The 12,271-nt window shown below is 36.0% G+C and overlaps 1 protein-coding gene across 4 annotated transcripts in view; it reads right to left on the bottom strand.

Moving 5' to 3' along the window:
• Nucleotides 1–12,271, bottom strand: part of Lclat1 (lysocardiolipin acyltransferase 1) — a 153,804-nt gene that overhangs the window by 81,166 nt on the left and 60,367 nt on the right. For all 4 annotated transcript variants that reach the window (XM_010604671.3, XM_010604670.3, XM_010604672.3 and 1 more), the window contains one exon: nucleotides 4,338–4,536. In XM_010604671.3, the coding sequence (XP_010602973.1) occupies nucleotides 4,338–4,536 (199 nt within the window). The remainder of the gene's footprint in view (nucleotides 1–4,337; nucleotides 4,537–12,271) is intronic.

Genomic DNA, 12,271 nt, shown 5'->3' with positions numbered 1-12,271 from the left:
CCTCATCAATCCAATGATATTCTTCACAAAAATAGAAAAAATAAGGCTAAAATTCATATGGAAACACTAAAGATCCAAAATAACCAAAGCGATCCTTAGTAAAAAGAGTAAACCAAGGTCCAGGATTTAGCTCATTGGTTCCACCACCTGCCTCACAGCACAAGGTCCCAAATTCAATCCCTGTTACCAAAAAAAATGAGTACAGCTAGAGGCGCAGAGTACCCAATCTTGTATTACACAACAAGGCCACAGTAATAAAAATAGCATGGTACTAAAACAAAATCAGACACACAGACCAATGAAATAAACAGAGAACACATATATCCATACCACTACAGCCATCTGACCCTTGACAAAGAAGCCAAAAACACATGTTAGATAAAAGCCTCTTTAACAAATGCTGCTGGGAAAACTGGACATCCACAAGAAGAAAACTGGAACTAGTTTCCGATCTCTCACCTTGTACAAAAATCAATTCAAAATGGATCAAACATTTGGGGATAAGAGCTGAAACTGTGAAACTGCTAGAAGAAAATGCAGGGCAGAGTTGACATCATAGACACCGGCAAAGACTTTCTAAGTAGGGCTCCAACATCATAGGAAATACCAAAAATTGATAAATATGACTGCATCAAATTAGAAAGTTTCTGCACCAGAAGAAAAGCAATGAACAATGCAGAGACAGCCTAGAGTTGGAGAAAAATCTTTGCCGGCTACTCCGATGAAAGATTAATATCTAGAATGTACAAAGAACTCAAAAAACTTAACACCAGAAAATCAAACAGCCCAATCAATAAATGGATAAATGGATTGAATATTTCTAAAAGAAGCAGGACAAATGACAAGTATACAAAAAAATATTCAAGACCTTCAGCCATCAGAGAAATGTAAATCAAAACATACTGAGATTCCACCTCTCCCCAGACAGAATGGCTATCATCAAGAATGGAAAAACAAACCAATAAATGATTTTTTTAAAAAAGGAACACTTTTACACTTCTGGTGGGAATGTAGATTAGAGCAACCACTATGGAAATCAGTATGGAAGTTCCTCAAAAAGCCAAAAATAGAACACACACCTTGTTATACTGGATTAAGGTCAGCAGTAGAAGACTAGAACTAGACCCCCAGGAGTTCCTGTGTGCCTACACAATAGACACTGTGGTACAGATTCAAAACATCAAGACATGGAATTGGCCTTGGTGTTCATCAGTGAATGAATAAATGAATGAATAAAATGTGATACACACACACACACACACACACACACACACAGTGGAGTAGTATTAGGACTTAAGAATAAAACTGTTTCATTTGCAGGAAAAGGGATAGAACTGGGACTCACCATGTTAAGCAAAATAAGCTAGACTCAGACAAGTATCATGTTTTCCCTAATATACGGAATCTTCAAAACAAAACAAAATGAAGGAAGGCTATTATCAGATTAAGAGGAAGAAAATAAGGGGAGGATGGAGGGTACAAAAGAAAGGTAAATGGGGGGATGGATCTGATCAAATGTTATATGCATATTGGAAAATAAAACACTGAAACTCAGTATTTTGTCAAATTAACAGACATTAGTACAAATATATTTTAAATACATCTAGTTGGGCATATTGGCACATGCCTGTAACAGCTACTTGGGAGCCCAGGTGAGCAAAAGTGGAAGGAGGGAGCCAGCCATCTGAGCAAACTTGATTCTCCTCAAGTATGCGCCCTGCTGCTGCAGCTGCCTGTGGACATCAAATTCCAGCTTCCTCCATCTTCTGCTGTGGACTCTCAGACTCTTCCGTACTTTCATCCCTTCAGCTCAGACTGGGGCTGTATCATTGGTTCCCCCTCACTCTGAGGCTCTTGGCTCCTCGGTTTGAACAGCTTCCATTTCCTCTGGCTGTGCAGTGTGTAGACGGCCACAGTGGGACTATTCAGCCTCTGATTCTGTAAGCCTATCTAGTAAATCCCCTTTTATAATTATACACACATCCTATTGATCTGGTTCCTCTAGAGAACCCTAATAAATCCCTAAATGTTTGCCTGATGATATAAATTCACTTTAGAGTCTTACAGTACTTTATTATTTCCAGTTCTGTCCTGTTTTAGAGGTTTCCTTAATGCATGGAAAAGTCTTTATTTGTTTTTTTGTGGGTTTACCTTTTGGAAGAGGAGTGAAGTTGTTTCTTGGTTTCCTTTACCTTTTTTTTTTTGCAGTATCCTTAATTTTAAAAATTACCTTCTTTCACTTTCCTGCCCCACTGCTAAGGAGAACTACCCCTTCTTTACGTATCTGATTCTCCCTCAAGAGCAATTCTTGCAGCCTTCCACTTTGGGCCCAGTCTTCTCAATCATTTCTCCATATCTTGTGCTGTGAATTATTCTATCTTGGCCTGTTTTCAATATTTTTGCATTTAATATCAGGCTTTTTCTTTCTAGGGATGATTTTGTTTGTGTTTATTCTGAGTTGCTTATGCTCCTCCACTCTTTAGTATTTTCCCCCCACTCCTAGTACCCACAGGCTTACAAATATGAGAGGGCAGAGTGAACTGTGGAGATTTCTATACTTAAGGCAGGCATTGTTCTTACCTCTAGCATGCTGAAGAGAAGGGTGTCTGTAGTTTATTTCTTCTGTTCAGTGATTTGATAATTATTTTTGAGAGAGTGAAGAAAACCAGGCAGCTGCCATTGTCCTTCAAACCCTTATACGAGAAAGCTTTTGATTATGGATTAAATCTCTGATTTAGACAAACTGTGAGTTTTTCATTTTATTTTCCATCTCTTGTCATTGTTGTCAGAGTCCGTCAGTTATGTTTTTTTTCCGTATGATTTGTTGATTTCATAAACACTTTCAAACTTCCTGGCATAATGTTATTCTTAATATCCTGTTACTAGATTTCACACAGATTTAGAAATTATAAATAAGACATTATCGTTGTCACTACTGGCAATACATGGCTTTGCTTTTATTTCTTGATCAGTCCTTTTTAGAAATGTGCCAGTTTTTAAAATTGAGATTTTTGACATAGCTCTCATAAAAAGGTGAGGTCCGTGCTGCCTCTTCTAAAATCTTTCAGGACAGTCACTGCATTCAGCAATAATATATGGGTGATGAGACACTATAAATACTTTGTATACCTTGCTGGGATCTTTGGGAATTGCTTTAAGGAAAGCCAATTGCCATAAAGAAATCTGATTACTCTGAGACCATTATATTAGAAAAGTGGCAAAGCAAGAAGAAAATCCATGAACAAACCTAGTAAATCAACCACAAACCCCCTTATTAGTTTACATCGAGGATGATAATGTCTAAGTCAGAAATCATGTCAGAACACTGAAAAACACATAGCTCAGAGGGCAAGAGTTCAAATAGGAAATGTTACTTAGGGAAATCACAGAAGTATCCTGTAATAAATAGCGGTGTTAGGAAGTAGAGTGGAAGCTTCATAGACAGTGCTCATTTATTTACATCTGTTCCCTCCCCTTATTTCATGTTAACTTGTAAGTTGAAAAAGGGAAAATTCTGACACATGATACTGAAATAACCCTAATTCTAGGACACAAAGTAAAAATGTATTCTTAACTATTCAGAGTAAACAAACATAAGAGTTTAATGTTATAGTATACAAGCACAATTGAAAGACAAAAAAAAATTATGGAAATTCAGAAAATATCAGCCCCTAGTATAACTTTTTGCAACCAATGAGTGTTTGATTAATATTAGATACCACCCTGAATGCGCCCGATCTCATCTGATTACTATTAGATGACTATATAATGGTTAATTTCAAGTATCTTATCATAAACACAGACCGGTTTCTAACCTATATCATAAACATGACATGCAATGAAAAGTTACTGAACTGCACTGGGTGTGGTGGTATGTGCCTGTAATCCCACCACTGAGGCAGTAGGATGGCAAATTCCACCCCAGCCTGGGAAGTGTAGCAAGACTCTGTTTCAAAAAATAAATAAATAAATAAATAAATAAAAAGAACTGGATCTAGCTCAGTGTGAAGGCCCAGGGCTCAGTCCACAGTTCTAACCCTCTACAACAAAAGTTATAGAGCCATTAATTTATATTCTTCAAAGTGCTGGTCCTCAGAAACTATATTCACTTCCTTGAGAAGTTTATTTCCTCTTTCAATGTAAGATAACTTAAAAAAAAAAAGATGAAAATAAAGTCATCTGTCAAAACACGTCCACTGGGACTGTTTTTAGCTTGGTGAGGAAGAAATGCAAATGACTTTTATATTTGAGTTTATCTCACCAAGTTATAGTTTTATAGTGGATATAATTACATATAAAATAAGTGATCCACTTAAAATAACATGTAAATAACCTACCAAATCCAGGGACACTTTTGAGACTGGCTTTGAGGCATATTTTCTCCAGTCTGAGGTAGCTGTATCTCATCAGACAATTCCATAGAAACATCCAATCCATTCTTGTCCGGTGGTTCATGATAATGACACTTCTTTCTCCGGGTACAAATGCATCACCTGTTATTATCACTTTTACACCAAACATGGTCTCCAACAATGCCTAAGGAAATAACAATACATATACACAGCAATTTAAATTTTTAAGTTTTATCATGTCCTATAAATACATATTATGATTTTTAATATCATTTATAAAAGTATATTTCCCAAGACTCTTAATCTATAAAGAATTGGGGAGGTTAGTCTAGAAAAATGAAAACAGAAGGTCTATGCTATTTTTCCATTCAACCAATTTAAGTTTCTGGCCATTTCCTAATTAAAAACAAATGCTTACATTCTTGAAATCTTCAAGATATATCACTTAAATTGAAAAAATGCAAGAGATGTAAAGTAAAATTTTACTGTATCATTTAAGTATATAGACATTTTAAATTATTACTTATTTTCTTCTAGAGAAGACAGTCCAAAAGTATAAAACTGGGTACAGGGCTGAAGAAACAGAGTCTAAATTTTCATTTTTATACTCTTGTGTACAGTGATCTTTTGTTAGCCAAAAACACATCTATTCAATTTTAACAATAAAAAATAAAATAAATACATGTCTGATAAAACAGTATAGTCCTGGCACCTACAAGGATGCCTGGCACATAGTAAAATGTTCAAATGTTTGTGTAATTTGTCCAATTAACTTTTGTAATGGCCATGAACATAAATATATAAAATATTTAAAAGAAAAATATAGACTGGAGTTTTAAAAACAACAGATAAACTTGTTTATTGATTTCAATCACTCTTTTTATTTTTTAGATGAGATCATTCTATTCTATCCATGCTAGTCTCAAATTCCTGAGCTCAACATACCCTTCCACCTCACCCTTTTAAATAGTTGGGACTACAGGTACATCCCATATTTTGCTCAATTTCTTAAATTTCTTTCTTTCTTTTTTTTTTCTTTTTGTTGGTACCGGAGATCGAACTTGGGCCCTTGCACTTGTGAAACAGATGGCAGAACCTCTGAGCCAAATTTCTGACCCCTTAAATTTCAAATTGTTTACAAATAATAAATATACTGGTTATTACTCGACCTCACTGCTAATAAAGAGTTGGTTCAAGGCAGACAAAAAGTAAGAAAACCAAAAGTTTTTCTTAGGCAAATATCATGATTACTTTTTAAATGACAACAAATAAACTGTGATATAGTCATAAAGTGGAAAATAATACAATAATGAAAATAAACTATAGCTATCTACAGTAATATATAAAACACAATGCTGAAAGACAAAAGAAAAACAAAAGTGGTCATATCCATATATTATACTTCCTAAAAGAAGAAGATATCTTGGAGGCAAATATATAAATGGCAAAATTATTTTTAAAAACAAAGTAACATTTCTGTGTGTGTAACAGAGAGAGAGAGAGAGAGAGAGACACGCAGAGACAGAGAGACACAGACAGACAGATGGGATGAAACTCAGGACATTTGTACTGTTGAGTCCCCATTCCCTTTTATTTTGAGACAAGGTCTAAATTGCTCAGGCTGGACTTAACCTTGGCAATCCTCCTTCCTCAGCTCCAGTGCTGGGATTATAGGTGTGTGCCACCCTAACCAGAAACATCTTTTAAGTCATATTAGTGGCCACATCTGCCAAAAAGAAGAGTATTCTGACTGGGGAGCCAGCAATGTCCCATTTCTTGACCTGGTTGATAGTTATATACAAAATTACTCATTAACATGTATATTTATGTTTATTAACTTATCAGTTTTCATTTTAAAACAGGTTTAAAATGTTTTGAAGCTAAAGAAATAGAAATGTAGAAAGAAATTAGAAATGTTGTGGGTTCAAGTTATTATACAGTCAGAGTGTTAATATCCTCACAGATAAAAGTAAGATCATTTGAGCTAATGTAGATGCAAATAACCCAGACACGCCTGTTAAATTACCTCCCAGAGCTGAGATTCACTACAGATCATGGATATTTATCCTGGCACCTCTCACGCACTACAAGGACAACCTTAAATAGGGCAGTACACATGTGATCCTTTGAAATTATATACAAACATTTACAAATCCGTACAAATTGCTAAGTAGAATGTCTATCATTTTCATCAGATTTTCAAATGGGTCCCTAACTGCTCAAACAACTAAAAGCTCTAGACCAGAAAGTCTCTGGACATTTAAATCCCTATATGAACGACTTCATGATGGTGAGGAAAATGGCAGAGCCCTCTAAGCTTGGACCCACAGGAAGAAAACTCTTTTCCTACACATAAGTAGAGACATCAGTCAACTGCCAAAACAACACTACGTTGTAAGTCTCGCCCCAAGGCTGTATGTGAAGTGACCAGGCAAAGTTAATCTGGATTAGATCTATTCTTTCTGAATACGATATACTTTTCAGTTTTTGCAAAGAAGTGAAATGCAGAATGCCCTCACTTAACTGACAGAAAATAGATGACTGTTAATTATGTGTTACACTAATGAAAAGAGGTAAAAGCCCATATAACCCAAAACTCAATTGTAAGCCCAATGTACAATTTCTAACATATGATTCCTATGACTCTCAAATAATATTTTGCTTTTCATTATGAAAAATGTCAAAATAAAACATGACGTTATTTTTCCAGGAGCACCTTGTAGCATCCTCTTCCCTGACATCTAACACTCTTTAGAATAAGGACTGAAAGTTAAATATAATCTTTAGGCACCCTGGATCTCAAACTCACTTTTAATCATTAAATCATTTTTAATACCAGACAAGACATATGTAGTCAACATTATTTCTAGCCTGCAAATGCAGAATAACAAATACACACTACACAAATACAAAGTTTAATGTCTTTGAAGAACTCTAGAACTCAATCCAGATTTAAAAAAAAACAAAACAAAAACACATTATTCTCAAATTTGTTCTATTTCTAGTGTAAAAGATAATTTCAGAAGAAACAAATATTAATTTTCAGAAGTTAATAATGCCTCATTTTTTATTGAATTAAGAGTAACAATTCTCATCAGTTTTACCTAACTGGTCAAAGATTTCTCGTATCATTACAAATACAGACGCAATTTCTATACATATGTATCATGATCACCATCTCCAAATGTTCCACAGTGTGTAAAAGCACAAAGGTGCCACATTCCTCTCATAATCAAGAGAATCTGTCTTGTCCTCACGCTCCTCACTCTCAATCCTCACGCCAATGCACCTTTAGTATGAGGTTAAAACTCCATGACACTTTCATGTCCAAGTCAGCTTTGGTTTTTCAAGCTCAGTTTAGGCCCGTTTCTCCCAATCCCTACCCATGTAAGGTTTTGCAGTCCCAAGACATTCCTCAAACACAGAGAACCCACTTTCTTAAGAGCAACAGTACGCAGAAATTATATCCAGTAATCTGTGTTAATTGAACATCTGTATTACTCTAGCACTAGGATGGTATCGGTACACTATAAAGTGATTTTTATCCTGGGTAGAAAGTTAAACAATGAGCTCTCAATTTTTTCTCATGCACTCCAAGTGATTTTTACAATCCCAAGTAATTAGTGAAACTGTTTGTAAGACTCAGAATTTTGAGGAGCAAAAGCTGCTCAGGGCACATGCCACATTTGACCCTGATCATATTAATTACATTGAACAGAACTACCTACCTAATCATGAAATGAACAAAGATATACAACATTATAGAAATGTTTAAAGAAGCGATGAATGGCTATTCTACAGACTTGTGGGAGCCTGCTGGCATTTGACATTGGAAAAGTAACTTCTTAATCTATGACTCTATCTGTTTGTTTATTTGGCATTTCTGAGACAAGGGTCTCAGCTATGCAGATGAAATTGACCTTGAACTCACTGTGTAATCCAGGCTGGTTTTAAGCGATTACAGGCGTGCACCACCACGCCTGGCTCAAGGATTTTGGTAAATTTGACCTTGTGATGGGAGGAACTCAGCCAAAGATCTGATCTCCTCCCTAATAGTTGCTTGGTGCTTCCTGTTGGCCTGCCTTTAAAAAGGAGCTGTTTCTGTGAAATAAACGGGACCTCTTGTCTCCACACCATTGAGTGTGCTGTCCTTTCTCAATCCTCACTCCCCAACTCAGGTACGTTGGTGTTGTGACGGCGGGGCCGCCACAAGACTGATGCAGAAAGGGTTCTTGAACACACAGGTAGGTTAGGCCTAATTTCAGGACTCTAAACAGTTTATGTTTTCAAACGTTACGCCTCCTTTAATAATGAAAATGTACTTTAAAATAGTAAGACAAAAAAATCTTGCCAACAAAATCATTTTCATGCACAAAAGCGATCATTTTGATTGCTTATAGAGCAGTAATTATTTTAAGTCCATTTAGCCTCTTTTATTTTTAATGAAAATTATTTTCAATTGTTTGAGAATGCTTAAAGTATACCTATAGGGGAAATAAGACTAAATTGTTGATTAAATTTCTTCTGAATAAAAAAAAGTGCTTAAAAATAAAAATCTCTTTAACATCTTATAAAAGTATGAAATACAACGTGATAAGATGCCCTTAACAGTTTTCTGCAATTTTTTCAACAGAGGCAATTACTAAGTTAAAAGTGGAACATCAGTTGTTTTGTACTCTATCTATAGTTGATAAGACTTCAAAGAATTTCTTAAGTAACGACTCTCTCCCTGACATGCTGTGACTACTGAACTAAACAGCTGGGTAATAAGTTTTTTTAATGTATACCAATTTCATAGCACAGCAGTATAGCAACCTCACCGATACATAAAATCTTCAAATCAGCTAATAGGACAAACGTCAGGAATAGCTGAAATTACCATTGAAAATCTCATAGGAAGGTACCTCAAAAGAGCTCAACACACTGCAGTTAAGTCCAGCTCAGCCAGTTTTCCCAGTGTTGGCCCAGACTGCTCTTTCTCCAGCTGATCATCAAAGTGAAGATTTGCAAGTTGTTTAAAAAAAGAACTATCTTTAATATCAGAATAACACTCAGCACAAAACTACTCCTACTTCCCATTCCATCTCCCACAGAGCAGAGAAAGAATCTTTTCTTCTTTGTTGATTCCTCCGTCCTCCAGGTCCTCCAGCTCAGGCAGGTACACACACACAAAGGGTGTAATTCTGCCAAGATATGACTGAAGAAGCTATGTGGAGTAACTCAAGGCAGGAGGAGCAGCCTGTACAGTAACCTGTCCAGTAAAATCCAGCACTTCTTCCAGAGCAAGAGTTTTAACTGTGTGTGTGGCTACCTAGGGAAAAAAAAGGGGCCAGGCTAGGTGGAATTACAGAATGGAAGGAACCTGAGTTTCTTGACAACAGCAGGGAGCAGAGCTACCCTACCTACCCTGCAAAGAGCAGAGAATAAATATAATTCTACTTTAATCAAGCCATATTTTTAATTTTCTTTGAAGTAGCTGTTTAGCCTATTACCTAAAACTAATATAATACTAAGTATTTTCTGTATACTTACCAAATACCAGCCATTTGGTTAAAAATGCCACATTTACTATCTCAGTCATCACAATAACTCTCTGAGGTAGACAGGCAGTTTTAGTACATCTTTTTGTATAGAGGAAGAAGCAGAAGTTTATAATAAAGCTAAGTAGCTTGCCCAAGTTAAAATGATTTGAAAGTTGTAAGCCAATGCAATAACTACAAGAAAATTCTCAAAACTCACTACTTTTGCAGAAAGATTGAGCCAAAAATGTGATTCAAAATCAAAAGATTATACATACTATGGAAATTGATGACATTAAAGAAATGAAGTGTGGTAACAAGATACGATTGTTACCCCCCCAAAAATAATTTACCTCTAATGTTTGTTTTATAATGAGAAATATGACCTTGAATCCAGAACAGTCCTCAGAAATCATTTGTTCGAATGTCTTATTTAAAGGTGATGAAGCCAAAAATGACAACAAAAAGATATTATTCAAAATATTTTGAATGCACACTGAACACTCCCCACTAATGTGACACAAATAATTACAGCATGCTACATGCATGTAAGAATCTGCCAAAATAAAACCCATTAATTTGTATAACCAATATGCACCAATAAAAACGGTGAGGAGGGGCTGGGCATTTAGCTCAGTGGTTCCACCACCTGCCTTGCAAGCACAAGGACCTGAGTTCAATCCCCAGTACCCCCCCAAAAAAAAACCACAACAAAATGGGGAGGAGTAAATGACAGGAAGAATCAAATGTTTCCAACATGAAATGTCTGGTTTTAGAATGACCACAAATGACATTATTTATTGCATAGGTTATAGATCACATTTTAGAAATATCTTCTTGTGAAGGTTAATTTTATGTGAACTAAATCACGTCTTTATTTTACTTTATGTAAATATGACATGAAAAACACCTTCTACATAGGGGCTGTAGCTCTGTGGCAGAGCGCTTGCCCAGCACATATGAAGTCCTGGGTCTACTTCCCCAGCCATGCAAGAAAAATACCTTCTAAATAATAGAATAATAATGGTCAAGCAACATAAAATGAGTATTAAAAAGTCTGTCTGAGGTTCTGCAGTGGAACCCTGGACTTCATATCTTTAGATTAAAGATGATTTAAAATAAAAATGTAAATAAAAATTCATGATCTGAAAGTCAACTTCTATCAATTTACGAAGGAAGGAAGTCTTTCAATCAAGTAAAAGCCAGAAGTTGAGTCAAGCTGTGTCACCTACAGTTGTTAAGTAAGACATTTTGGGTAGAGCACTACTATCCTCACAAAGACAGAGATGCCACCTGTCCTGTTCATCATTACAGCCTAACAAAGTGCTCGAAGCAGGGTGGACACATAATCAACAGTTGCCGGAACAACCTTCAGAGACCCTGCAATCCACAAAAGTTGAAAAGAAAAATCCTTCTCTAAGCAGGGGCAATTCTACTTCCAACCCTGGCAGAGTCAAAGGTACTTATAATCTAGTGATTTAAAGGAGAATATGGTCACAAACAGATGAGGAATCTCAAGAAAGTAAAGGAACCAATATAAATTCCAGAACTTAGAGACTCAGCCGGTGCACAAAACAATAGATAGAGGACAGAAGGATCACTGAATTTAAAGAAATTATCCAATATGAAGAACAGAAGGGAAAACATGAATCTAGATGACATGTGTTTCAATATAATCAACCTAAAACACACATCACTGTAGTTTGAAAAGGAGAGGATGAAGCAGAAAAAACAGGTAAAGAAATAATGGCCCCATATCTCCCCTAAGTTAGAAGAAAAACTCACCAACCGTGAGATCTAAGAAACTCAATGAAATATAACAATGTAAAATAAATTACACATACACTGTAATAAAAATACTAAAAATAAAGAAATCTTGAAAGCACCCAAAGAAAAATGGCACATTACTAGGGGAGGAACAAAATACAGATAACACCTTTATCAACTTTACAATGGTTCAAATACACTACACACTCAGTAGAAACCTACCTCAGATCTTGAACTGGGATCCTTTTCCCAGGGTAATGATATATATCCCAGGGTACGGTACTCTAGTGATACCAGGTAGCCAGTGAACCACAGCTACCAGTCATCTCTGTGTTTCCAAGAGTGAACTGATGAGCCACAGGGCACTGTGTTGCTAAGCTATGATGGTCAGTAGGTTAGTGAGTTAAATGCATTTTTGAGTACGGTTGGTTGTCAGGACATGATCCCAACATATAATGGAGTACATGTATAGACAACAGCTAATTTTTCATCAAAAACAATAGAACCAGGCATAGAGAGACAGGAGGACCTCCGCAATTTTGAGGGTAGCCTGGATGGACTACATAGTGACTTCAAGGCCAGCCTGAATTACATAGAAAGACCCTGTCTCAAAAAAAAAAAAAAAAAAAAAAA

This window comes from Fukomys damarensis, unplaced genomic scaffold (assembly GCF_012274545.1).
Source record: "Fukomys damarensis isolate Sample0158 unplaced genomic scaffold, DMR_v1.0_HiC HiC_scaffold_2, whole genome shotgun sequence".
NCBI classification, from domain to species: Eukaryota; Metazoa; Chordata; class Mammalia; order Rodentia; family Bathyergidae; genus Fukomys; species Fukomys damarensis.
The sequence above is the reverse complement of the archived record's forward strand: the minus strand, read 5'-3'. Positions and strand labels throughout refer to the sequence as shown.